We start from the raw sequence: 26,820 nt of genomic DNA, 5'->3' as shown, positions 1-26,820 counted from the left end.
ATTTATAATGGATGAATATACCATATATTTCGCTTTATTAGATGCACCTGATTATAAGATGCACCCCAAATTTGGTGAAGGAAAAGAGAAAAAATTTTTTTTAATGTTTAATGGTGTCCGTCTTATAATGCCAGTGTCTGTCTAACAAATCATATAGGATATATGTCCCTCATAGCCCCCCCATCCTAAAATTAGCCCCCTTAATCTGGATATGGGGGGCTTATATTGTATATAGCCCCCTTGTGCTGGCACACATGCCACATGTCCCCCATTGATGGCACACGTTCCCTATTGATGGCACACGTCTCCTATTGATGGCACACGTCCCCTATTGATGGCACACGTCCCCTATTGATGGCACACGTCCCCTATTGATGGCACACGTCCCCTATTGTTGGCACACGTCCCCTATTGATGGAACACGTCCCCTATTGATGGAACACGTCCCCTATAGCTGGCACAGGTCTCCTATAGATGGTACAGGTCTCCTATAGATGGCACACGTCCCCTGTGCTGCCCATGGCCCTCTATGGATGGCACACGTCCCCCTGTGCTGCCCATGGCCCTCTATGGATGGCACACGTCCCCCTGTGCTGCCCATGGCCCCCTATGGATGGTACACGTCCCCCTATGCTGCCCATGGCCTCCTATGGATGGCACACATCCCCCTGTGCTGCCCATGGCCCCCTATGGATGGCACACGTCCCCCTGTGTTTGATATGGCCCCCATGCTGCTGCCCATAGTAAAATAAAAAACTCTTTACTTACCTTCTCCAGCTCTGTCCTCCCTCGTGTCTGCTGAGCTCCTACACCTCCTGTTTCTCGGTGCCGGTCATGTGATCGGCACAGCAGACTTGCATCATCTCTGCGTGCTTGATCACAGCGGCAGCAGGGAGACACCAGGAGATCAGCGCTGGAGGAGGTAAGTAAATCTTTTTTATTTTAGGATGGGCAGCAGCATGGAAGCCATATCTAACACAGGGGGGGCATGTGCCATCAAAGGGGGGGGCGCAGGCACATATAATATGCACTGCTCCCCCAGCCCATCACCGCAGTGCGGTTTCAGCACCACGGTGATGGACAGCAGCAGTGCATATTATATGAGCGGGAGCAGGAGATCTCCCGCTGCCTCCACCGGCCTGCCTCAGCCGTCAGCACCGCACCAGAGCTGCCCCCACCTCCTCTGGGCCCTGCAGTAAATAATCTGTATATTCGGATTATAAGACGCACCCCCTACTTCCCTCCAAAATTTGGGGGAACAAAAGTGCGTCTTATAATGTGAAAAATACGGTAATTTTTATCATTGTAGAACTGTTCATTTAAACACTGAAGTCGAAAAACCTGATCAGTCAGTATATAAAGCTTATAATGCATGAATAAAGTGAAAGGACCTCACAATGTATGACGATTTGCTGATCAGTAGGATCCTATTGTCCATGAGGACGTTTTTCTGCTTGACCACATGGACTGGATGGTCAATAAATCAATAATTAAAAAGGACAACAAATGCCAAGTTAAATGAAGGTAAATCTTTATTGAACATAACAATAAGAGACTAAAAATGGGCTAACAATTCAAGAACAGCAGAAGATTTGGACTGTACGACAGTACATTGCATACAGGAAAATAAAATAGCAGCAAATAAAATGCTGATTAAGGCAGTGTATGATCCACTTGACACTATATATGGTAAATACCAATACTGCAATAGTCTCAAGATCAGAGCAGAGGAGGGCACCTTAAGAAAGGATCAATAGCCAATCGCATAAGAGCAGGTAGTAAAGCGAGCATGAGTCGACTATTAGCAGCCGCGGCTCATGCTGGGGTGTGTTATCTGAAGCCCAAATCAGGTCACGTGAGCGTGCATTATACCCTTTCTTCATATATCATTTGCACCGCTCACAATCACGCATAATTTCTTACTTTAATGCCACTTAGTTCACATCATAAATATTTTACTTATGCATACATTGATACATATCTGCTCTTGTTGCTATCTTTATTAACCACTAGCTGTAGTACCTGGTGTTGCCCAGGATAGTAGCTGTCTCTCGCCCAGTCTCTGCCTGTCCGCCTCTCGCCCAGTCTCTGCCTGTCCGCCTCTCGCCCAGTCTCTGCCTGTCCGGCTCTCGCCCAGTCTCTGCCTGTCTGCCTCTCGCCCAGTCTCTGCCTGTCCGCCTCTCGCCCAGTCTCTGCCTGTCCGCCTCTCGCCCAGTCTCTGTCCGTCCATGTCTTTCCCTGGCTGCATTGTAACATACCAACATTTCATTCAAGGGTGTGGCTGCGCATTCTTCTGAAGTTCTGGCTGCATTGTGGCTCCCAGCTTTGACTTTAATGGAGACAGGTTTTTTGGCAAATAATTGTAAAGTGTAGGGTTAAAATTTCCCCTCAAAACATAGTCTATGGGGGGCGGAGCTAGCCGATGGTGGGATAAGGAGTGAGAAGACGGAGCTTCCGCAAACCCGTGACAGAACCCCGAACTTAAACTCCCCAGGTCTCTGGTCCCCATCAGGGGGCGGGCGACGAACGCGCAGAAGGAGCTGATATAGCCCGCTTTTTCGGGGCTTCAGCAGCGCTGCCAGACACCGCTACACCACCTAAGATGGCGCCGGCAGAAGCAGGAAAGAGCGCTCACCAGCCCTGCAGCGGAGCGACCTCACGGCACCCAGAAGCAGAAGTGAGCAGGTCAGATTCCGGTCACAACGCAGCCCAGCAGAGTCCTGTGAGTGGGGACGCTGAGGAATCCTTTCATCAACCACAGCGATGCTCCACAGGCGGGCTGCAAGCAGAACAAGGCCTCAGCTCACCTACACCAATCCAAACTGTCGCGGACACAGGGAATAGGTCTGTAATATCTGGGGAGCAGCCCATATCTCCACCACAGCAGCATTCCCCAGCCAAAGAACAGAGACCCCCCCCCGGCTGGTACCACCCGCAAACAGAGGAGACAAAAGTAATCCAGGCCAAGTGCAAGAGCAGGAGGAGGAGGAGGATTGGAAATCACATAGATTAATCTCAACCGTGCAGATACAGGACATCCTGACCTACTTAAATGACATCGAGAACCGTCACAGCCATAATAATCTGCATATTAGAGGCCTAACTGAAGCGGATATGTTGAATCCACTTTTATAAAAGAAAAAAACATATTGAAAAGCTGCAGAGATAAAGGTGAGGGCACATACAAAGGGACACCCTTGAATGCTCAACCAGACCTGGCACGAAGGACCCTGCAGCTACTGAAAGCTTTAAGGCTATGTGCCCACGGGGGAAAGTGTCCTACGGTTATATCCGCAGGACCTCACAGAAAACCGCAGCACAACTTTGTCTGTTTCAATGCTGCGGTTTATTTGCGGAATGTTCTGCGGATATCCTGCGGGCATTCTGCATTGAGGATACAGTACCATGGCACTGCATCCTCAATGCAGAACATGTGCTGCAGTGATCGGGGGAGTTCATACTTCCCTCCATCACACAGCACTTCTCTCCGGCGTCTGTCAGCGTCTCTACACTGTGCAGGAGAAGGTGGGCGGGCCTGAACGAGCTCTGGCTGTCACATGACCGGAGCTCTGCAGGCCCCGCCCACCTCCTCCTTCCTGCTCATGGATCCACCGCGCTTCAGCCTCCTGTGCACCGAGGGAAAGTGACCGAGTGTCTGCTATCAAGGTAGGTAAGTATGGGACCATCCGCAGGTAAATCCGCAGAAATAATTGACATGCAGTTATGTGCGGCTGCGGGATATCCGCAACATATTCCGCAGTCACACATTCTGCAACGTGGACACAGACACTCCACATGTCCCATAGGATAACATGGGGAGTGTCTGTAGAAGCTAAAACCTGCGGATTTATCTGGAAAATCCAGATAAAGCCGCAGGTTTTCCGCGGCAAAATCCGCAGAAGCAAGCTCTTGTGGGCACATGGCCTAAGACCACTACTCCAGACCCTCAAAGATAAAGACATCCCATATAGATGGGGATATCCCTTTCAACTCATAGCAAAGAAAAATGGGAAGTCGGCGGCGCTCAGTTTATTAGATCTCCCCAATTTCTTAGGGACTTTTGAATTGACTATGATCACCCTGCTGGACTGGCCGATTTCGGGAGGTCCCACACCTTTACCACCAAGAGAGCAATGGCGCCAAGTCCAGAACTGATGAGATGAGGGATCCCCTCGAAATGTACACCATTTATCGTTGCTGACCATCTGGAGGAATGGAGATTTGCTGGAATAATCCATAAACAGAGAGGCATCACGGCCTCCAGTGTGTTTCCCGGAGATGAGACATATGTTGATTATTCTTAATTGTTTATCAGTTTACAGAGCATAACTATATCATTATCTCTCCTTCTCTTTCCTCCCTCACCTTTTCTCTAATCACCCCTCCGCTTTCTTTCTTATCTCCTCTCTACATCCTCGCCATCTACCCTCTTCTCCGTATCCCTCTCACCTTTCTCTACCCCCTTTATCTCCTCTCTTTTCACCACAGAGATCCACTCACCTCACACCGCCCCCCACTCCTCCCACCCCCCTCATCACTTGGTCCGCACCTCCTACTCCTACACACACCCCCTACATCTTATCACTCAAACCTCCATTTTTTTTCTTTTCGGCCTCTCTCCTCCACATCCCTCTCTACATTTTCCCTTCTCCAATCATCTAAATCTTACCTATATCTCCACCTCAATCCCACCTTTATACTCTGCTATCTCTCTGTCCTCTTTGCTCCCTCCCCTCATTTCTTTATTTATTGATATTGATCTCTGGTTTTTTAACATTTTATACGTTGGACGCTACATGTCTCATGCTTTATATGTAAAATTTGTTCAAGGTTATTAGAAAACGCCCCATTAGACCACCTGTGGGGGGGGGGAGGGAGTGGGATACAGACCATATTTAATATGGGGTTGTGTCGCGGGGACAGGGGAGCTCTTGATGTGCCAAAAGTTTCCTCGTGCCTCTCTTAGGGACGTTGCAAAGTGCCACACTAGACAATAGTCTGCTAGACACATAAGAGCTATAGGATCGCTTGTTTGTCCTACTTAGTTTACCTGCTTCTTCTTTACCTTTTTTTTGTAGTATATCTTCTCCTTTGTGATGTCACACCAAACCTTTTGTACCTACAACACTAAAGGTATGAATAAGCCTGAAAAAAGGAGTCAGATTTTGTATCGCCTGCATAGGAAGGGAGTTAAAATAGCCCTCTTTTAAGAGACACATTTCATAGCCCCTAACACACCTAAATGTAAAACCAAAAATTTCTCGATATGGTTTCAGTGTCCTCACCCTAGCCGGAAGGTATGCGGGGTATCCATAGCCTTTCACAAAACATTCCAACCGTAAGTCCTTGATACGCTCGATGGGTCGGATGGACACTGGCTGTTTCTTAAAATATCTTTCCTGAACAACACTTAGGCTATGTGCGTATTTGTGTGCAGTTACGCTGCGTATTGCACTGCAGCATAACTGCATGCGTCCTGCATCCCCAACACAATCTATGAAGATTGTGCATAATCCATGCGCACGTTGCGTTTGAGAGCACAGCGATTTGCATGCTGAAATTTTGATCCAAATCGCTGTGCTCAAAAAAGCAACATGTCACTTAGTTCGTGCGCTTTGGAAGCTGCTCCAGCTCGGTCTATGGGAGAAGCAGCCTTCAGAGCGCATGAAATCGGCATCTATTCTGCAGATACACTGCATCCATTACACAGTGTTTCTGCAGCGATTTGAAGCTCACACGTGCTGTCAAACCGCTGCAGAATTTTCTGCATGGACACTATGCAACATGGGCACATAGACATTAGCAATAGTGTTAGGCTATTTTCCCAATCAGGGCCATGCAACTTTTGGGTTGGAGATATTGGAGAAGCTAGCACAGTTCGCGGGCGGATACTCATATCATCTTGGGAGGAGATTTCAACCTCATTCTGGATCCAGCCCTGGATTCATCCTCTGGTAGGTCCGCAAACCCCTTCTCGGCACTACGTAGATTGAAAATAGAACTGATGTCTTTCAGATTAATGGATCCCTGGAGGGTCTTACATCCCGGAGTCAGAGACTACAGCTTTCACTCAACAGTGCATAACAGCTATATTAGACCACATTTTTATATCTCATGACTTTCTAAACAAATCCCTGGGCTGCTCTTTCTTTGGTCAAATCATGCACCAGTATATGGGGAGATTGGAGTAAGAGATAGAGGAGGAGTGGGACACACCTGGAGACTCAATGATAATTTGCTTAAAAATGAACAGTGCCTAGAGGATATTCACAAAGTTATTACAAACTTTAAAATAGATCATGTGACAGACCCTACACTGGACTCGCTCAAATGGGAGGCATTAAAATGCATGATTCGGGGGGGGGTCTGCATATCTCATGGATCCAGACTCAAAAAAGAAAGCACAAGGGAACTAAAAGAATGGTTGTTGAAGTTGTGCCAAAAAGAAATGATAAATAAGTCCAGATCCAGTGATATCCTTAAAACAGAAATATCTAACATCCACCATCAAATCTTATCTATTCTTGACCGAAAATCGCTATGCGCCAGAGATAAATTTCGTAGGAATATCTTCGAGTTCGGTAATAAGTGTGGAAGATTGCTGGCCAGAACCCTACATCCCAGACATGCACAAACCTCAGGTCCTCACGATAAACTCACAGGCAGGGACTCGGATCCACTCCACCTCAGACATATTAGAAGAATTCAGAACCTACTATGCAAAATTATACAACATCCCGACTCAACACACTTCATTACCTGACACGATGCATCATAACATTTTAGAATATCTAAACAAATATGCACCAAACTCCCTTAAGGAATTTGAGACAGAGGAACTAGACGAAGATTTTTCAGACACAGAGCTTAAAAATGGCATTAAAAACCTTAAAATTGGAAAAAGCCCTGGCCCAGATGGGTTAACCCCTCGGTTCTACAAAACCTGTGGGGAGGCCTGTGGTCCTATAATGTTGAAAGCCTTCAACTCTATATCTAACACTTATCAATTCCCTAAACACACACTCCAAGCCCGAATAACCGTTATCCTCAAACTTTGGTAGAGGCCCATTAATTTGTTCAAGCTATAGACCTATCTCATTAATAAATATGGATATTAAACTATACTCTAAAATGATAGCATTAAGATTAGGCCCTTTTATCCCCAAGTTGATACAGAAAGATCAGGTGGGGTTTGTACCAGGCAGGGAGGCGCGTGATAATACAATCAGAACTCTATCCTTGGTAACCCAGGCTCGACAGCGTCAAATCCCAATGTGCCTCTTGACAGTCAATGCTGAAAAAGCATTTGAGAGAGTCCATTCTGGTTTTCTAGAAGCCTCCTTCAGGCAATTGGTATCCGCCCACGCCTAATACAATGGGTAAAGGCCCTATATCATGACCCAACTACACAAGTGGGTATAAAATGGACGTTTGTAAGCCGCATTTAATATCAGAAACGGCACCAGACAGGGGTGTCCCTTATCCCCATACTTCTACATTTTAGTAATGGAATCCCTGGCCAATGCGCTTAGGAAAAACCCTTCAGTGAAGGGGATACAGATAGGACCAACGTCTCAAACTTTCACTCTTCGCAGACGACCTCGTGATGTATATGACAAAACGAAGAATCAGCTTACCCGCCTTTTTGCAGGAGTTTGAGACTTTTGGTAAACTTTCCAATTTTAAAGTTAACCTACAAAAAACAGAGATCTTGAACGTGTCACTACCATCTATAGAGGTTGCTACCCTTAAACCCTCATTCCCCTTTAAATGGAGTAGTAACTACATTAAATATCTGGGGATTAGGATTCCCTCTAATCATAAAAATTTGTATGACTACAACTTTCCAGACCTTTTAAATTACATACAAAGAGACCTCACAGCTTGGTATAATCTCCCTGTCTCCAAAATACTATACAGGTTTCAGATCATGCCACTAAATATTGGAGAAACCTTTTTTCTTAAAACTAAAAAAAAAAAGACTGTGAGAAATTTTGTATGGCATGGTACTAAACCTCGGTTGAAACATTCCATATTGAGCAAGTCACGCTGGGATGGGGAGACGGGGCTGCCTGACTTTAAGGCATATCACGCAGCTACTGTGGGCAATTGCATATTGGATCTTCTACATAAGATAAAAACTGTGGGTGGAGATTGATTATGACTTGTCCTCGATCATGACACATGGAATCTTTTGGATGCCACCTAGAGTCAATCTGGAGACCTTGGGAATCTCCCCTATTCTTTTGTCCCTAGCTTCTGCGTGGAGGAGCGCCAACAGGCAGTTCAGGCTGACGTGGGAGCCGGGGCCTATGACACCACTAGTGGACAACCCTAGGTTCCCATGTTGGCTACACAAACCCCACCCCACCCTGATTCGGTGTCTCCGGGAGGGATCCCACAGGTTAGAGATGTAATTACCCAACATGGCTGTAGATCTTTGGTATCCCTGCGGCTATCGGCAAAAAGAACCAAGTCATTGGTTCCAGTGACTACATTTGCGTAGCTTCGTGGACTCTCTGGCTCCGGGATTTGAGATGGAGAGAGAATTGACTCCCTTTGAAAGGTTATGTTTCCTCCGGGATACACCTGCTCATACAGTCTCGGTAATCTACAATATAATGGTGTCTGAGGAGGCGGGAGGGCATCTACCTAACTACGTAGGGCAATGGCAGTCAGACTTGAGACGGACTTTCTCCAAAGAGCAGTGGCTCAAGAAATTTAAATTAACACAAAAAAACACCATTTCATGTAGAATGCAAGAACTTAAATTATAAAATCCTCTCGCGATGGTATAGAACACCCGCTAAGCCATTACTGCGCAAATACCACAAAGCATATCACCTACAATACGCCAAAAAGCACAAAACACAAGCCTCCAAACTTCTGAAACAAGGTAATTTGGAGTGATGAGACCAAAATTGAACTTTTTGGCCACAGCCATAAACGTTACATTTGGAGAGTTTTCAACAAGGCCTATAATGAAAGGAACACCATTCCTACTGTAAAGCATAGAGGTGGATCACTCATGATGTGGGGATGTGTGAGCTACAAAGGCTCAGGAAACTTGGTAAAAGTTGAAGGAAAGATGAATGCAGCACGTTATCAGCAAATACTGGAGGCAAATTTGCACTCATCAGCCCAGAATCTGTTAATAGGGCGTACTTGGACATTCCAACATGACAACGATCCAAAACACAAGGCCAAGTTGACATGCCATTGCCTACAATAGAACAAAGTGAAGGTTCTGGAGTGGCCATCTCAGTCTCCTGATCTCAATATTATTGAGCCACTCTGGTGAGAACTCAAGTGCGCAGTTCACGCAAAAAAGCTCAGGAATTTACAGGAACTGGAGGCTTTTTGCCAAGAAGAATGGGCAGCTTTACCTACTGAGAAAATAAAGAGCCTCATCCACAACTACCACAAAAGACTTCACGCTTACATTGATGTTAGAGGGGGCAATACACAGTATTAAGAGCTGGGGTATGTGAACTTTTGAACAGGGTCATTTGGATGTTTTTGGTTGTCATTATGATTTAAAAAGATAAAACACAGTAGTTTGACAATTCACCCAATCACTAACCATGAGTGGAAAAAAAAAAAAAAAGATTGTGTCATCATTCATTATCTTTAAAAAAAAAAAAAAAAAAAAAAATCTGCAGGGGTATGTAAATTTTTGAGCACAACTGTATATAACTGGCATTTTTTGGTTGAATTTTGGTTACTAGATGTTGAATAAAGTAGAAGGAGCCATACATGTCTCTCTGAAACTATAACTTCAACCCTTATATAGCAGAAATCTCTGTGCAATCTTTTCAGCCTAACCAATATTTAAAAAAAAACAAAAAAACAAGAGGGAAATTCATTTTTTGGATGTGTTGAATACGTTTCAGCCAAGTGTACAGCCAGTATAGTACAATATATGAAGCAACATAAAGGAACAAGCACAGCTTGAACCATGTCTCTCTGCAAAAACCATATGTGTACCTGATGAAGGTCAGAGTCAATGCCTGAAACATACTAAGTAAAAGTAACAAAAAAAACAAGTTCCAGCTCACCACTCCTCTGCATAGAATTCCATTTGGGTCGGTGCAAGGTATCCGTGGTTGGCATCCACAGCTGACATAATCATTAGAAGGAAAAACAGGTAGGGAAACCAATCCAGCACCGTTGTCTTTAAAAATCTTTAAGTTTATTGGGCCACATTAAAAAAAGTTAGTGTATCAACAAAATCTCTCCATATGCCTTTCCACGCCTTACGTGTTTCAGAGAAAAAACTCCTTAATCATAGGCAAAAACAAAGAAATGAAGTGTATAGTGGCCACTATACACTTCATTTCTTTGTATTTACGTATGAGTAAGGAGTTTTTTTTCTGAACCGCGTAAGGCGTGGATATGGAGAGATTTTGTTGATCCACTAACATTTTTTAATGTGACCCAATAAGCTTCAAGATTTTTAAAGACAACGGTGCTGGATTGGTTTCCCTCCCTGTTTTTCCTTCTAATGATTACGACTGAAACATACACTCACCTTTGGAATACATTTCCTACTGCTATCTCAAATATATCTACGAGCACCTAGTTTTTTGTATTTGCAGTTGGTGAAAGATGTGTCCAACTTCTCAAGAATTCCTTGTTTACAAATATAAGACATAATTTGGCTGCTGAAACGCTAACGTATATATACCTGTTATAGCACCAGTAACAATAGGTCACTTATATACATAAAAAATTAGGGTTTTTTTTACCATCAGCACAACCATATACCATATTTTTCGGAATATAAGACGCACTTTATCTCCCAAAAATTTGGGAGGACAATGAGGGGTGCGTCTTATAAACCAACTGCACCTTACCGGGAGGTGGTGGATAGGGGGTAGCTGGGGGCTGCGGGCACTGCGCTGGGGCCGGGGGGGTGCTATGTGCACCTGTGCTGCGAGCGGTAAGGCAGGGGGCATGCTGAAGATGTCGGCGGTACAGGCTTCAAATAATGGTTCCCGAAGTTGGTGCATGCACAGATGGAGCGCTTGGCTCAAGATCTCATCTGCGCATGCGCTGCATCTAGCCCATTGATCTCTTTGCAGTGGACTTAATGAAAATGGCACCCGGAGGTAGCGCGTGCACAGATGACATCTCTGCTAGTCATTGATCTGATTGCTCAATCTGTACACGCACCTACTCCGGGCGCCATTTCTTTGAAGCCCGCATTGCCGACATCTTCAGGATGCTCCGGTCTCACCGCACCCCTTCAGTTTCCAGAAAGTTGCCTACCTCATAGCATCTGGGACAACTGCCGGCCGCACCGCCCTGCCTCCGGTGACCCTGCTCTACCACCGCTGCCGCCCCCTGGTAAAGAGACCACCAGATTACAAGACGGACCCCATTTTTTTCACTTTTTTTTTTTTTTCTAAATTTGGGGTATGTCTTATAATAAGATGCATTTTATAAAGAAAAAAAAAATATGGTAGTTTTTTTTGTTTTTAGTGAACGCTAATGTGGATTATTATTTTGATTGACCTGTAATTTACACCCTTCCTCTCTGGATTTTTATTAGGATTTCTGATCCAAGACATCTGCCAATGTGCTTTTTTATGAATACACGTCGATGTTATTTTTTCTTGTGTGTCTAAGTGTTTTGACAACAAAAAAAATAAAGATTTAAAATATTTTTGCAAAAATTTGCATAGTCTTTATCCTGAATGGTGCAAAAAAATACGATTCAAAGTGCATAAATCATGTTTTTCTGGCAACTAAACTACAGTACAGGAAGCTATTCAACAGATATAATTTTTATCGGGTCTAACGCTCCCAAGTACCTTTATGAGCGGTGTAATTAGCATTTTGAGGGTGACTGACCTGATTGAAATTGTTTTATGCATATATATTTCTTACCTACAAAACTGTAAAAATGCTGCCTTTAACAGTTTAGTCTTATCATCATGAGGAATAGTTTCTCCTTTTGTAGATGACTCTATAGATGTAGCCTTTATTAATAAAAAAAAGAAAAGTAATCAGATGTCTAATAATAACTGTAATAATAACAACAGTTTTTATTTATATTGTGCAAACATATTCCGTGGCGCTTTACAATTCAGAGGGGAGATATACAGACTATAAGAGGCATTACAGAATAACAAAATTCAACACATACTAAGAGTGAGGGCCTTGCTCGTAAGCTTACAGTCAATGGGGGAGGCACAAAAGGTGAATGGGGGGGGGGAGCTGGTCATATATGGACCAGCCATCAATATAATACGGGATTCATATACAGCTGCATGAACCACTCAGACAGAATTTATACAAGTACAGAGTGTAAAAAGTACTAACATGCTAATGAGGGGGCGACAGACCGGGGACCTAACGCTCTTGGGACTAGTGCCCTCGCTCATTAGCAGACGGTAAAAGATCTTTAGAAATACTTTTTCTAAAGATCCCTTTATCTATGCTAGTGTATACAGGGACGGTTAGGCAGGGATTAGCAATATGCACCCAGAACTGCTCGTGGTTCTGGGTGCATATTACACCTGTCAGGTTCCCTTTAAGTAAGTCTTCCCTTACATTGCTTTTACAGTACTAAATAAATAGCTTTGTTATTTGCAGAAAAAACAATTTTCTTATAGGTCCAAAGGATGTGAAAAGTGTCTTTTTTCAACCATAGGACAGGTAAATATCAGTAAAACTTTTTTCAGAGTTGGTGCATAAAACAAACATTTACTGTTCAGATTTATTTTTTGTACAATGGTAACCTACAGGATTTATGCAAGTTAGTACACTTTTGCCGCAAATTAGATTTTCCTTGCATATGTAGCAAATATGAAAGGGAAAAAAAAGCAACTTCAGAGCAACTCGATCACGATGTACAAATACATTTGTGGTTTAAAATTCTGAATGATTAGAGTACCAGGGGTTGGGTAACCCCAAAATTGTCTGGGAAAATGAATTGAATTGTATGGTAGCCACCACACAAAGTACGATGTTTCAAACATACATACAATTTAGGGTAAATTCTGTAAATATGCTATAAAAGTTGATGTTGGGAGTACTCCATTAACCCCTTCACGACCATGGACGGAAAGATCCGTCCTTGTGCCCCGGGCCTTAACGACCAAGGACGGATCTTTCCGTCATGGCGGAATCGCGGCACCGGAGCCTCCGGTGACTGCAATATGTTAACAAAAACCGCAGATTCGGGGAGGAGGGGACCTGTTCCTGACCTTAGGAGGGGTGGTGCCTCCTCCCCGGACCTACGGAGGCTGTGATTGGCTGACGAACGCCGCTCAACCAATCACAGCCACTGTAATGTTCCAGCCATTTAAAATAACTGAAACATTGAAATCCAGCCCTGGCCAGTGCAGCTATAGCACTGGCCATTGGCTGGAGCTGGGTGACCTCACTGGATCACCCTCCCCCAGCTCCAATGCTCTGATTGGAGAGATCGGCCTTGTGACCGATTTCTCCAATCACAGTGGACCTGTTGCCGGTGACCGCCCCCATCAGCTTCACTTGTCCCTGCAGCACGCCAGCACAGTGAGCACAGTGAGTGTACACAGTGCAATGGGAGGGCGACAAGCTCCGGTCCCATGCTGTTATGAGACCGGAGCATGGGACCCGGAAGTTGCCGCGCTGCCATTGCACTGTACGAAAAGCGTCCCGATCCGCCGCTGCCCTCCGCGATCTGCTACCTGTCTCCCCGATCAACTGCCCGCACCCCCACCCCTCCCGATCCGCTGCCGCCGCCGCCCTCCATCTGCCACAGTGCCACCGCTCCCCCCAATCTGCTCCCCGGCCCCTCACCTCCGTGCAGCAGATCGGAGGGAGCGGTGGCACTATGACAGATGGAGGAGGACAGGGATCGTGCACCCTGTCCTCCTCCATCTGTCATAGTGCCACCGCTCCCTCCGATCTGCTGCCCGGCCCCTCCCCCTCGTGATCGGTGCCCGCCCCCTCCCCTCCGTGATGTGCTGCTCGCCCCCTCCCCTCCGTGATGTGCTGCTCGCCCCCTCCCCTCCGTGATGTGCTGCTCGCCCCCTCCCCTCCGTGATGTGCTGCTCGCCCCCTCCCCTCCGTGATGTGCTGCACGCTCCCCCCACCTCTCACCCCCGTGGTCAGCTACCCGCCCCCTCCCCTGTCACCGCCGTGATGTGCGCTCCCTCCCCTGTCACCGCCGTGATGTGCGCTCCCTCCCCTGTCACCGCCGTGATGTGCGCTCCCTCCCGTCACCGCCGTGATGTGCGCTCCCTCCTCTGTCACCGCCGTGATGTGCGCTCCCTCCCCTGTCACCGCCGTGATGTGCGCTCCCTCCCCTGTCACCGCCGTGATGTGCGCTCCCTCCCCTGTCACCGCCGTGATCTGTGCTCCCTCCCCTGTCACCGCCGTGATCTGTGCTCCCTCCCGTCACCCCCGTGATCTGCTGTCCACTCTCCCTCCACCTCTCACCCCCGTGATCTGCGCTCTGCTCACCTGTCTCCCCCGTGATCTGCGCTCTCTCACCCCCGTGATCTGTGCTCCCTCACCTGTCACTCCGTGATCTGTGCTCCCTCACCTGTCACCCCCGTGATCTGCTGTCCGCTCTCCCTCACCTCTCACCCCCGTGATCTGTGCTCTGCTCACCTGTCTCCTCCGTGATCTGTGCTCTGCTCACCTGTCTCCTCCGTGATCTGCGCTGCGCTCCCTCCCCCACCTCTCACCCTCCCCGATCTGCTGCCTCCTTCATCTCCTGTGATCCAGCTGCCTAGATCCATCCTGTAGGGTAACTATTCCCAATCTCACCTCCCACTCCCCTTCCCTTCCCACCCATCCCCCCCACCCGCTCCCTCCCCCCCGCTCCCTCCCCCCATCCTCTGCCGCTCCTGCATCCACTGCGCCCTCTCCCATCCGCCCCCACCCTATTCCAGCCGCCGTCTCACAATCACAGATGCTCCCTTTATATGCCGCTGCCCCCCCATCTGCTGCCGCCCCATCTGCCACCCCCCCCCATCTTCCGCTGTTTTTTTTTTCTATGCCATGGGGGTCTAGTTTCCAAAATGGGGTCACATGTGGGGGAGCTCCACTGTTTCGGCACCTCAGGGGGTCTCCAAACAGCATGGAATACGCTAATTATCCCAGACAATTTTGCGTTTGAAACGTCAAATGACGCTCCTTGCCTTCCGAGCCCTGCTGTGCGCCCAAACATTTGAGTTCCACCACATATGAGGTATCTGCGTACTCAGGAGAAATTGCACAATACATTTTATGGTGCAATTTTTCCTGATACCCTTGTGAAAAAAAAAGCTACCTGGTTGAAGTAACAATTTTGTGGTAAAAAAGTTTATTTTCACGGCTCAACTCTATTAACTTTTGTGAAGCCCCCAGAGGCTCAAAGTGCTCAATAAACATCTAGATAAATTCCATGAGGGGTCTAGTTTCCAAAATGGGGTCACATGTGGGGGAGCTCCACTGTTTCGGCACCTCAGGGGCTCTCCAAACGCAACATGGTGCGGCTAACGATTCCAGCTAATTTTCTGTTCAAAAAAGTCAAATGGCGCTCCTTCCCTTCCGAGTCCTGCCGTGCGCCCAAACAGTGTTTTTTCGCCACATATGAGGTATCTGCGTGTTCAGTAGAAATTGCCCAACAAAGTTTGGGGGTTCATTTAATCCTGCTACCCTTGTGAATATGCAATATTTGAGGCTAAATTAACATTTTTGTTGCAAAAAGTAAAATGTTCATTTTTTCCTTCCACATTACTTTAGTTACTGTGAAGCACCTGAAGGGTTAATAACCTTCTTGAATGTGGTTTTGAGTAGCCTGAGGGGTGCCGTTTTTGGAATGGTGTCACTTTTGGGTGTTCTGTGTCATGTAGACCTTTTAAAATTGCATCAAATGTGATGTGGTCCCTAAAAAAAGTGGCTTTGTAAATTTTGTTGTAAAAATGAGAAATTGCTCATAAACTTTGAACCCCTATAACTTCCTTAGATTTTTTTTTTTTTTTTTCAAAAATTGTTCTGATGTAAAATAGACATGTGGGAAATGTTATTTATTAATTATTTTGTGTCATATGTCTCGTTGGTTTTAGAGCATAAAAATTCAAAGTTTGAAAATTACAAAATTTTCAAAATTTTCGCGAAATTTCCGTTTTTTTCACAAAGAAATGCAAAAAATATCGGCCTAAATTTACCACTAACATGAAGCCCAATATATCACGAAAAAACAATCTCAGAATCACCGGGATCCGCTGAAGCGTTCCAGAGTTATAACCTCATAAAGTGACACTGGTCAGAATTGCAAAAAATGGCCTGGTCTTTAGGGTCAAAATAGGCTTGGGGCTGAAGGGGTTAAAGGGAATCCTGTCATTAGGATGAACCCTCCTAAGCCGTCTATATGAATATGTGGATCATTGGAAGCTGAATAAAATGATACCTTGATACCTGCTTTCCAATGTCTTATTCCAGAGAAATGAACATATTTCTCATTATGTAGAGGAGCTGTTCCAGGCTATGGGTCGAATTCCAATCTCTATGAGAATCTGCCTCTGGGGCTTATTTTAAGTGAAATGCATCAGTTTAATGAAAATTTAAATGAAAATGCAGCATGGGAAGGCGTTTGAGAGAGTAAAAAAGTGAAAAAAATAATTGCTAACTTCTTTGTCTGTAAATTTTTCCTGTACTGGAATGTGTAATTTTAAAGAAGAATCAATTTGGTTGTGGAAATGAACCCCTTTTGGTCAAAGCCTGTTTTCACCTTCCTGACCAGGCCAAATTTTTCAAATCTGAACTAGGTCACTTTGTGGTAACAACTCTGTAACGCTTCAACATATCCCAGTGAATCGAACATTGCACTATACGTTGGTGAAAAATTTAGGTAGGGAAAATGTATGAAATAAATTTATGAAAATAAAGGAACTGTGGCAAATTTTTAGAAAAATTCACAATTTTTAGTACAAATGAGGTAGTCTCCCCACCCTATTTGGGACACCTTCCCACGTCCAATACTCCGTGTTTTTCTGCGAGAACCATACAGAATGAATGGCTCAAGGGGTTTTATGTACACCAAGGAATAAGTAATATACAATAACAGAAGGGTGAGAAACACCCATACTGTCGTGAAGAGTTACTAGAAAGGGAATTACCAGTAAGTCTAATTCCACTTTCTCCCCTCATCCTCTGCGACAGCACAAAGGAGGAATACCAAAGAAATTAAACTGGGGAGGGACGATTGCCTGAAGAACTTTCCTTCCAAAAGCTAGATCTCCATTACGTCTAGCCTATAATGTCTAGAACAAATCTGAACCGAGGACCAAGTGGAGGCTCTGCAGATTTGTTCAATGCAGGTGTTTGCTCTCTAGACCCAGGAGACATAGCTCTTGTGGAGTGTGTTCTTAAATTCTCTGTAGGCGTCAGAACTTTTTATCCACTTAGCTATGGTACTTCTGGAAGCTTACTTCCCCTTGTTTTGTCTGAAATATTGATTACTATCAGCTGTTAAAGGAAGTTTAGTCATATATATATATTTAATTAGGTAAATATTAAAGTAGTTATAAATTGTCTGTATTCATTATTTTGTATCTAGTGATTTATTTATGCTTCTCTCTGGACAATATAGTGGGAGTCAGAAAGATTTATTCAAGGACAAGCAACAGATTATTGTAAAGTACAAGTTCCGTTATCTGATGAGCATGGAAATTACGAGACTTGTGTTTCAAGGCTCTTATGCTATGTGATTTTTTTGCAGTTGTTCCTTTGAATGTAATATTATAAAAGCAGATGTAATCCTGGGAGGGGCAGACACTCTTGCATATTGATCCTTGAAGGTGATTGACTTGTCTCCTCATATATGAGAGTTAAATCTTCAACGAGAGCAGATGTCTCCAGCCACCTTGATTGATAAATAAGAAATTTTCCTGTCATTGCTCTCCAGAGTTGTGTCTGCTGGCGATATTGAAGGATGATTTGTGCACATCCAGTGAATGAAATCCCATCCCTTTATCGTTCTTCAGGTTCTGGTAAAAAGATGGGAGAATTATCTCCTGAGATATGTAAAATTCAGATGATACCGTTGGTAGAAAGGATTGATACAGACGAAGCACAATCCTATCAACCAGAGTTCTAAGATAGGGATGAATAGAGCCTGCAACTCACTAACTAAGGGGTACTTCTCACATAGCGAGATCGCTGCTGAGTCACAGTTTTTGTGACGCACCAGTGACCTCATTAGCGATCTCGCTGTGTGTGACACTGAGCAGCGATCTGGCCCCTGCTGTGAAATCGCTGATCGTTACACAGTGCTGGTTCATTTTATGGACGTTGCTCTCCCGCTGGTAAGCACACATCGCTGTGTTTGACAGCGAGAGAGCAACGATCTGAATGTGCAGCCTGCGGTAAGCTGTAACCAAGGTAAATATCGGGTAACCAAGTGAAGTGCTTTGCTTGGTTACCCGATATTTACCTTGGTTACTAGCGTCCGCCGCTCTCACGCTGCCAGTGTCGGCTGCCTGCACACGTAGCCAGAGTACACATCGGATAAATAAGCAAAGCGGTTTGCTTATTAACCCGATGTGTTCTCTGGCTACGAGTCCAGGGAGCCAGCGCTAAGCGGTGTGCGCTGGTAACCAAGGTAAATATCGGGTAAGCAAGCGCTTGGTTACCAGATATTTACCTTAGTTACTAAGCGCAACATCGCTTACACGCGTCGCTGCTGGCTGGGGGCTGGTCACTGGTGAGATCTGCCCGATTGACAGCTCACCAGCAACCATGTAGCGACGCTGGAGTGTCGCTAAAGTGTGACGGTGCCCTAACTCTCCATACCGATGTTATTGCTACCAGGAACGCTGCCTTCCAGGAAAGCTTGCTCAAGCCAATAAGACGTTAAGGGTTCAAAGGAACGCATGGTCAGACTTTTAAGGACAATCTTAAGATCCCATGGGGAAATGTGTTAGATCTTCTTGGGGGAACCTCAGATGTGGCAGTTGTGACAACATGGACTCTCATGGGTTAAAGTTTGTTAACATTCAGCCAGACGTATTGTTCTTTTGTGTATTACCTCATGTTTGCTTAGCTATTGTTTCTCCAGACCCTTCCAGTAATCATTGTAAGGTATTTGTGTATTGCTAATGTAATTATCTTAGTAGCCATTGTCTAGTTGGTGACTTGCAGGCTCCATGTAGATATCCTCAGTCTCCCTACCCACATCATTTAAATGAACATTATCCATGCAGCTTGAAATTCATCCAATGGGAGAAGCAATCTTGTCCAACCAATCCGATGAGGACGCAGTGTATCCAAGTGGAAGGCTGTGGCTATAAAAGTGAATTTCTTTAAGTCACCAGGTTGTTGTTGTTGATGGATGTGCATGATCCTCCTCTTAGGAGTTGGCTAGAGGATTAGGATACCTTGTGGCTTCAATCTAGGGACTCCGGTTCCGATTGGAGACCATATCCATCAGTCTAGGGATTTCGACTCCGGCTACCAGGATTCTATCATACCAGAGACTACTTAAGAAGGAAACCCAGGTTGGGACAATTGGTCACCTGGTACAGACTTTGCAGACCTCAGCCAGCTTCCTAAATCTGGCATTATTCCAGTCTCGATGGGTGCCCGCCGAAAGCGGGGTGCTGCTGGATTGGAGTAATTAGCCCTGGAACCTCTGAGGCATGGACATTCTAAATCCCTGGTGAGCCAGCGGAAGGGTGAGACTCTGTTGCCTGTTACATTTGTGTGTTTTGCTGGTTATGTTATATGTGCTGTTACTTGGTTGGGGATCCAATAAAGTCTAATTATTGTGGTTCCCTCACCCTGTGTTGCCTGAGTAGTGTTCTGCCCACGGTTAAGGAGGTCGGCATTCAGTTGGGATGAGCCCTAAGCCACGCTGTCTTTCTAAAGGCAGCTGGGCCAGAGGACGAGAGCACCCACTGAGCCCCGTGTCTCCACAGCAGTCATGAACCTTTTTATCCACCGAAGGTTTGCTTGGTCCTGGTCAAAAAAATGAATTTAAGGCTGATACTTAAACCTTGAGGGTACTGAGTCTCAACCCTCTTTCTAAACCATCCTGTTAAAATTCCAAGATTTTGGGGATATCTGGATGGAAAGGGTCTGGAGGAGTAGGTCCACACCAGGAGCTGAAGGTTTTCTATACTTTCATGATGATAGAATTTGTTACCTGCTTCCTACATTTCTGAAGGATAAATTTTGACCCTATGTGACAGACCTCTTGCTTTCAGTATTTCGACTTCAGGAGCAAGGCAGCAACTTTCTGGTGCAGCATGGAAAAATGGTGCTTCATGTAGAAGGAGGGAGGATGATGGGATCCTCTGATTTCAGCATGTTTTAGAGTCCCAAACCAACCCCTCTTTTGCCAGAAGGGTGCTATGAGAATTGTATTTCTAATTTCCATCCTGATCTTTTGAATTGTTTTGGCAGCATGGGAATTGGAGGGGGTGGGGGGAAGCATAGGCCAGCCTGGAATTTCATGGGTGAGTGAATGCATACATAGCTGTACACATGTTATACGGATTCAGGGAGTAAATAGATCTACATTTGTATTCTGGTTGTTTGCAAATAAGCCTACAGCCAGAAGCAGATTATCATCTAAAAAAAAAAAATTTTGGTCTTCAGATTCCACTAGAAAAATAAAAAAGACAGTTTGCACTCTGATAATGCTAAAGTATGGAAACCATGAATGTGTGAACATGGACCTGCATTACTGCTAAGGAAAATCTAAGAAAAATGAGATATTTAGCATATATAAATGGCCATTTGTATATCTGCCCAGTTGCCACGTCACGGCATATCTCGTAACTAGGTACCTACACTATGCTGCTACACTTAACCCAGAGAAAGGCTTCAGCATAGTGTAGGTACCTAGTTACGAGATATGCCGTGACGTGGCAACTAGGCAGATATACAAATGGCCATTTGTATATGCTAAATATCTCATTTTTCTTAGATTTTCCTTAGCAGTAATGCAGGTCCATGTTCACACATTCGTGGTTTCCATACTTTAGCATTATCAGAGTGCAAACTGTCTTTTTCAGATTCCACTAGTCTGGATGTAGATCTTTCCTGCTCAGGAAGTCTGCCCATATGTTGGTGGAGCTTTTTAGATGAAGAGCCGATAGGGACAGAAGATGTTGTTCTGCCCAGGTAAAGGTTCTTGCTGCAATTCCCTCAAATTCTTGTATTTTGTGCTCCACTGGTGATGAAGGTGAGCCACTGTTGTCATGTTGTTGAAAAAAACTGTTACATGTTTTTCCTGGATTAGGGATACTGCTGCTCTGAGGGTTTTTTCCACCACTTTTAGCTCCCTGAAATTTGAGGATTGGCTGCTTATCTCATGTGACCAGATTTCCTGTTAGGAGACCTGGGAGATCATAGCCCGCCATCCTCTTTTGTTGGCATCCTTATAGAAGTTAGTGGAGACTGAAGCCACAGCATTCCTTTCTTTAGATTTACTGATCTGAAACACCAGTTTATGGAGGTTTGTAACTGTGTATGCAGGGGAATTTGTTTTGTTTAAATACTCGGGGATCTGTTCCAGCGAGACGGGATGTAGAATTGAAGGGTCCTTTGGTGAGCCTAAGCCCATGGGACTATTTGAATGCAGGATGTCATAGATCCTAGGACAGACATGGCAAATCTTAAGGATATCGTTTTCTGCTTTAGAAGAGCAGAGATCCAGGACTTTACTCACTTCTGCTTGTCTTCTGGAAGAAAGGATACCCGTTTTTGGGAATCCAGGAGGCACCCTAGGAACGTCTTCCTGAGAGATGGGACTAGGCTTGATTTCTTTAGATTCATCAGCCATCCTAGAAATGTTCATATCTGGATTGTAAGGTGTGTATGAGGTCTCTGAGAAGTGGTTCAGTAGGCACTACAATCAAGAAGTCATCACGATAAGGGACGATAACCAGCTCTTATTTTTTGACAAGTGCCATTATCACTTGTGCCATAACCCTGATGAACACCCGAGGTGTTGATGAAATTCCAAAGGGTAATACTCTGAACTGGAAATGAAATCTCAGTTTTCAGTGTAGGACTGCGAATCTTAGAAATTTCTGATAAAAAGCATGAATTGGGATTTGACAGTAGGCATCCTGTAGATTGTCGACATGAAGAAAGCCTTGCCTATTAAAGGAAAAGTGGACCCGATGGACTCCATGTTGCATTTCTTGTATGTAATGTACTGATTCGGGGTTTAAAGTTTATGATAGTCCTGTAGGTTCTATTTGGTTTCTTTATTAAGAATAAACTGGAGTAATGACCATCTCGGTGTGATTGATCATACAGACAGAAGGTTTTGAAGTTCAATCATCAAAATCTTCTGTAGTTCGAGAAGGAACAGAGGTCACGTTTAGGTTCTGTGGAGTATAAGAGGAGAGATCAATTTTTACTCCTCCCCTGATGAATTCCAAGATTCCTTGGTCTGAGGTAATCCTTTGCCATTGGGGTAGAAAGTTGGAGATCCTTCCCCTACATGTCTGGCATCACTTTCTTTCTGGACACTGGGTTTCAAAAATGCTTATGCCTCTACCTCCTTTGGTATAACTCCAGTGACCTCCTTTCCGCTTTCCTTTGTATTGTGAAGGATGGGTTTGTGGAGGACGAAAGGACCTCAATTTAGCAATTTTAGGTTCTGGTAGAGATTTTTTATAGGCTGCCTTTTGTAGAAGCTGATCTAGGACAGGCCCAAACACATTTTCACCATAAAAGAGGATAGAACACAGCTTCGTTTGTCATGTCATATCCCCCTATTCCAAGATTTTAACCACAGTGCCTATTTGGTCGTATTTGCTAGTACTGAGGATCTAGCAGCTACCCTGACCAATTCTGCTGATTCATCTGCTAGGAACCCCGTAGCTTTCTGTAGGAGTGGTTAATAAGCAGATCTTTGCTGCAAATACGCTATTCAGATGAAATTCAAGCTGGGTTATCCATCTAAACATAGATCTCGCTACACAGATGGATGCCACATTTAATCTTAAGTGAGATTGACTATGCTTCACAGATGTTCCTCCAAAAACTATCCATTGTGCAGCCCATAGGATCTCTGAGCTGAGAGAAATCCTAAAACGGCAGTGTTGTCTTATTATCCACTTTAGCAACTTGGATGACAAGTTTGGGAATTTCTCCTCAACTAAAGGAAATCTTCCCTTCAAATCACTGGGAAAATTCAACAGTTATTCTCAGGTTGTTCCCATTCTTCTAAGATCAAGCTCTGTAGATTATCGTGGACCATGAACAGTAGCTTCTTTTCTGTTCTTAATCCCCCAAACATTTTGTCTCAGACTGTTTGTTCTGACTCCTCCTTCTCAACTTCCATTGTACTTCTCATGACATATAGGAGTTCCTCCATATCTTCAGTGGAAAAGTAATACTTTTTTGGCATTTGCTCATAACTCTGAGTTAGATCTGAGCTCCCTTCCTTTTTTCAATCCTCAGAAAAGGATGCTTGGGCGTCATCAGCGTCTGATTCTATTAGGAAGAATCTTCTGGCGCCAAATAAGTTGACTAGGAGAAGGAGGCCAGGGAAGTCTGGATTTCTTACTGCATCATTCCCTTTAGTTCTTCTATTAGAAGATGGTTTCTCCTCACTCATCACTTTTTCTGTACAGTCCCAACATAGTGGTTTCTTTTGTGAGGGAGACCATCTTTTGTTGCTGATGGCACATCTATGGATAGTAGTCCTAGATCTCATTTTTTGTGTAGGATCCTTACTGGGCCTGAGTTAGTGTTGGGCTCAACAGCTGTGGAGCAAAGCAAAGATACATCCTCATGTTAACCGAAATAGTCAGTTCTACCTTTAGGTATCTTTGGCCAGGGTACTTGTAGTAAGTGACCCTGGACCAGTCATCCCTCAAGATGCGACTCCTCCCCTTCATGGATACTGATTCCATGTGGAGGAAGCCATTAGAAAAACCTCCTCCAGACTGGGCACCACCCACCAGCCCTGGGAATCCCTATACTATGGAACGCAATAAAAGTTACATCATTGGAGGCGCCTCTGGTACAAGGGAACGCTATTTGACTGTTGAAGTGCAAAATAGGATGGAATAGATTGTGGACACCATGTCACATTTACAGAGCCCATGAGGTGTTAAAACAATAGAAACTTCCAAAAGTGACCCCACTTTGCAAACTGCACCACTCAAGGAAATCATCTAATGGTGTGATAAGCGTCTTGATCCCACAAAATGTATTAATAGCGTGCTGTTAAAATAAAAAACAAAAACAAAACAAAAAAAAACACTTGCTAAAATGTTGCTTTTGCCACACATTTTTCATTTTCATAAGGATTGCAAGGGAAGAAAAACAACCCACTGTGGCTTGATAATACTGTTTAGGCAATTGGCAAAGGAAGGGAAGAAGATCTACTTTTGGAGTGGAGTTTTGGAGTGCAGTTTTGGCTGGAGTGGTTTGTGGATGCCACGTTACATTTGCAGAGCCCTTAAGGTGCCAAAACAACAAAAAAAAAAACAAAGACACAAAACCTGACAAGGTGTTTCACAGAATCTTATAACTGGGCTGTGGAAATGAAAATATTTTTTTTTCCACTAAAATGCTGCTTTAACCCCAACTTCATCATTATCATAAGATATAAATAGGAAAAAAAATGGACCCCTTAAAGTAAACCTGAAATACAGCAGACACTGGCTACACAATTGCAGTTAGGTATGCCTTACTCCAAAACATGTCAGCGCTTCAGATAATAGTTTGATGATCCGGCCAAGTATTATAAGGAGAGAAGGGACTAATCTGGTGCTGTTCTTGGCTGGCATCTCCTCACACTGCTCCAGGTGATTCACAGGAAGCTGCTCTCTAACTACTAGAGCTAGGCGGACTAGCAGAAAACCGAGACCGGCGGGTCCCTGCTAAATTTTTAAAAAACCCGGATCCGGTCTGGAATCCGGTATCCATATAAGTCTATGGGAACCAGAATCCGGAGATTAAAAATGTTGGTAGAAGGTATATGGGGGTAGGAGCGTGTACGGTATACTTACCTCTGTCATGGCGGCAAGCTGCTTAAAAGGTCACGGTTTCTGTTCCAAAGCTGACAATTAACCCTCACTGAATATACACTACTTTCCCGCCCACTGGCTCGTGTAATTGGTGGCAGTTAGATGCGCCCCCATCCTGAGTGGCAGCGTGTCAGCTGACCGCAACCAATCACAGGCGCCAGGACGGCTGGTGGGCGGGGAAAGCAGTGCAAAGGTCTGCGGATGAGTATCATGGTATAAAAATAAATGAATAAAACAATTGGCGCAGGGTCCCCGTATTCTTATACCAGCACAGATAAAGCCCACAACTGCAGCCCCCAGCTGTCGGGCTTTATCATGGCTGTGTATCAAAATAAGGCTGGAGTCACACACTTGAGCGAGTCTCGCATCGCATCACCCAGCAGCCGCACACTCTCCTGACAGGAGCGTGCAGCTGCATAGAACTACATGCAGCTGACCCGCTCCTGTCCGGAGAGTGTGCCGCTGCTGGCTGATGCGAGAGTCGCACAAGTGTGACTTCGGCCTTACGGTGCATTCACAAGAGCCGTATGACTCGCACGAGTATCAGATCGCATCACCCGGCAGCTGCACACTCTCACAGAAGAGTGCATCTGCATGTATCTCTATGCAGCTGCATGCTCGTGTCCGGATAGTGTGCGGCTGCCAGGTGATGCGATGCGAGACTCATGTGAGGCCTATGATTTTTGTGAGCGCACCGTAAGGCTGTATTCACACTTGAGCAAGTCTCGCATTGCATCACCGGCAGCTGCACACTTCCTGTCAGGAGCGTGCATCTGCACGTAGTTCTATGCAGCTGCACGTTCATGTCCGGGGAGAGTGCAGCTACCAGGTGATGCGATGCAAGATTTGTGCGAGGCATACAGTTCTTGTGAGCGCACCGTAAGGCCGGAGTCACATTTGCGCGAGTCTCCATCGCATCACCCTGCACGGCCAGTCACTTTCCAGACACAAGCATGCAGCTGAATAGAACTACATGCAGCCAGCACACTCCTGTCAGGATTATATGTGTGGCCGTGCTGTGTGATGCGATGCGTGCCAGTCCCTCGCAAGTGTGACTCCAGTCCAAGAGGAACCGCATGCGGCTTTTTTTTTTTTTTTAATTTAAACAAATAGTTGGAAAAAAAAATGACGTGCGGTCCCCCCAATTTTCATACCCAGCCAAGATAAAGCCCGACAGCTGGGCTGTATTCTCAAAACAAGAAAGCCTGCGGAGACACCATCATATGTTTCTCAACGCTGGCAGGAAACTAGCCAGGTCTTTCACCGGGAAGGAACAACCACGGGAAGGGCAGTCTCCAGTCAAGGAGACCACCTATGCCAAACATGGTATCCATCCACAGACAGCTGTTTCGGGGTATTTGCCCCTCACCAGTGTGGAGTAGGAAACTGGCTAGTGGGAGCATTGCCTAGTAGAAGACTACATAAGCAAGGATGATTGACCTTAGGGAGATCAACATCCAACACCGCGGAGACACCATCACGTGTCTCTAAGCGCAGTGATTCTAGAGCAATGCCCCCTGGGAAATATTCAAAACAAGAAAGCCTGCGGAGACACCATCACATGTTTCTCAATGCTGGCAGGAAACTAGCCAGGTCTTTCACCGGGAAGGAACAACCACGGGAAGGGCAGTCTCCAGTCAAGGAGACCACCTATGCCAAACAAGGAATCCATCCACAGACAGCTGTTTTGGGATATTTGCCCCTCATCAGTGTGGAGTAGGAAATTGGCTAGTGGGAGCATTGGCTGCCGGCAGTGTTTTCTCTGGCTGGTCTCCCTGAGATCAGTGATTATTTTGTCTTGTTGGTCTACTAGGCATTGGTCCCACCTAGCCAG

At 45.2% G+C, this 26,820-nt stretch overlaps 1 protein-coding gene across 2 annotated transcripts in view; it reads right to left on the bottom strand.

Moving 5' to 3' along the window:
* NUP133 (nucleoporin 133) overlaps positions 1–26,820 on the bottom strand; it is a 584,654-nt gene that overhangs the window by 192,777 nt on the left and 365,057 nt on the right. For both annotated transcript variants that reach the window (XM_075339754.1, XM_075339755.1), the window contains exon 12: positions 11,893–11,984. In XM_075339754.1, the coding sequence (XP_075195869.1) occupies positions 11,893–11,984 (92 nt within the window). The remainder of the gene's footprint in view (positions 1–11,892; positions 11,985–26,820) is intronic.

This window comes from Anomaloglossus baeobatrachus, chromosome 3 (genome assembly GCF_048569485.1).
Source record: "Anomaloglossus baeobatrachus isolate aAnoBae1 chromosome 3, aAnoBae1.hap1, whole genome shotgun sequence".
Taxonomy (NCBI): domain Eukaryota; kingdom Metazoa; phylum Chordata; class Amphibia; order Anura; family Aromobatidae; genus Anomaloglossus; species Anomaloglossus baeobatrachus.
Note: the sequence above shows the minus strand (reverse complement) of the source record. Positions and strands in the feature narration are given on the sequence as shown.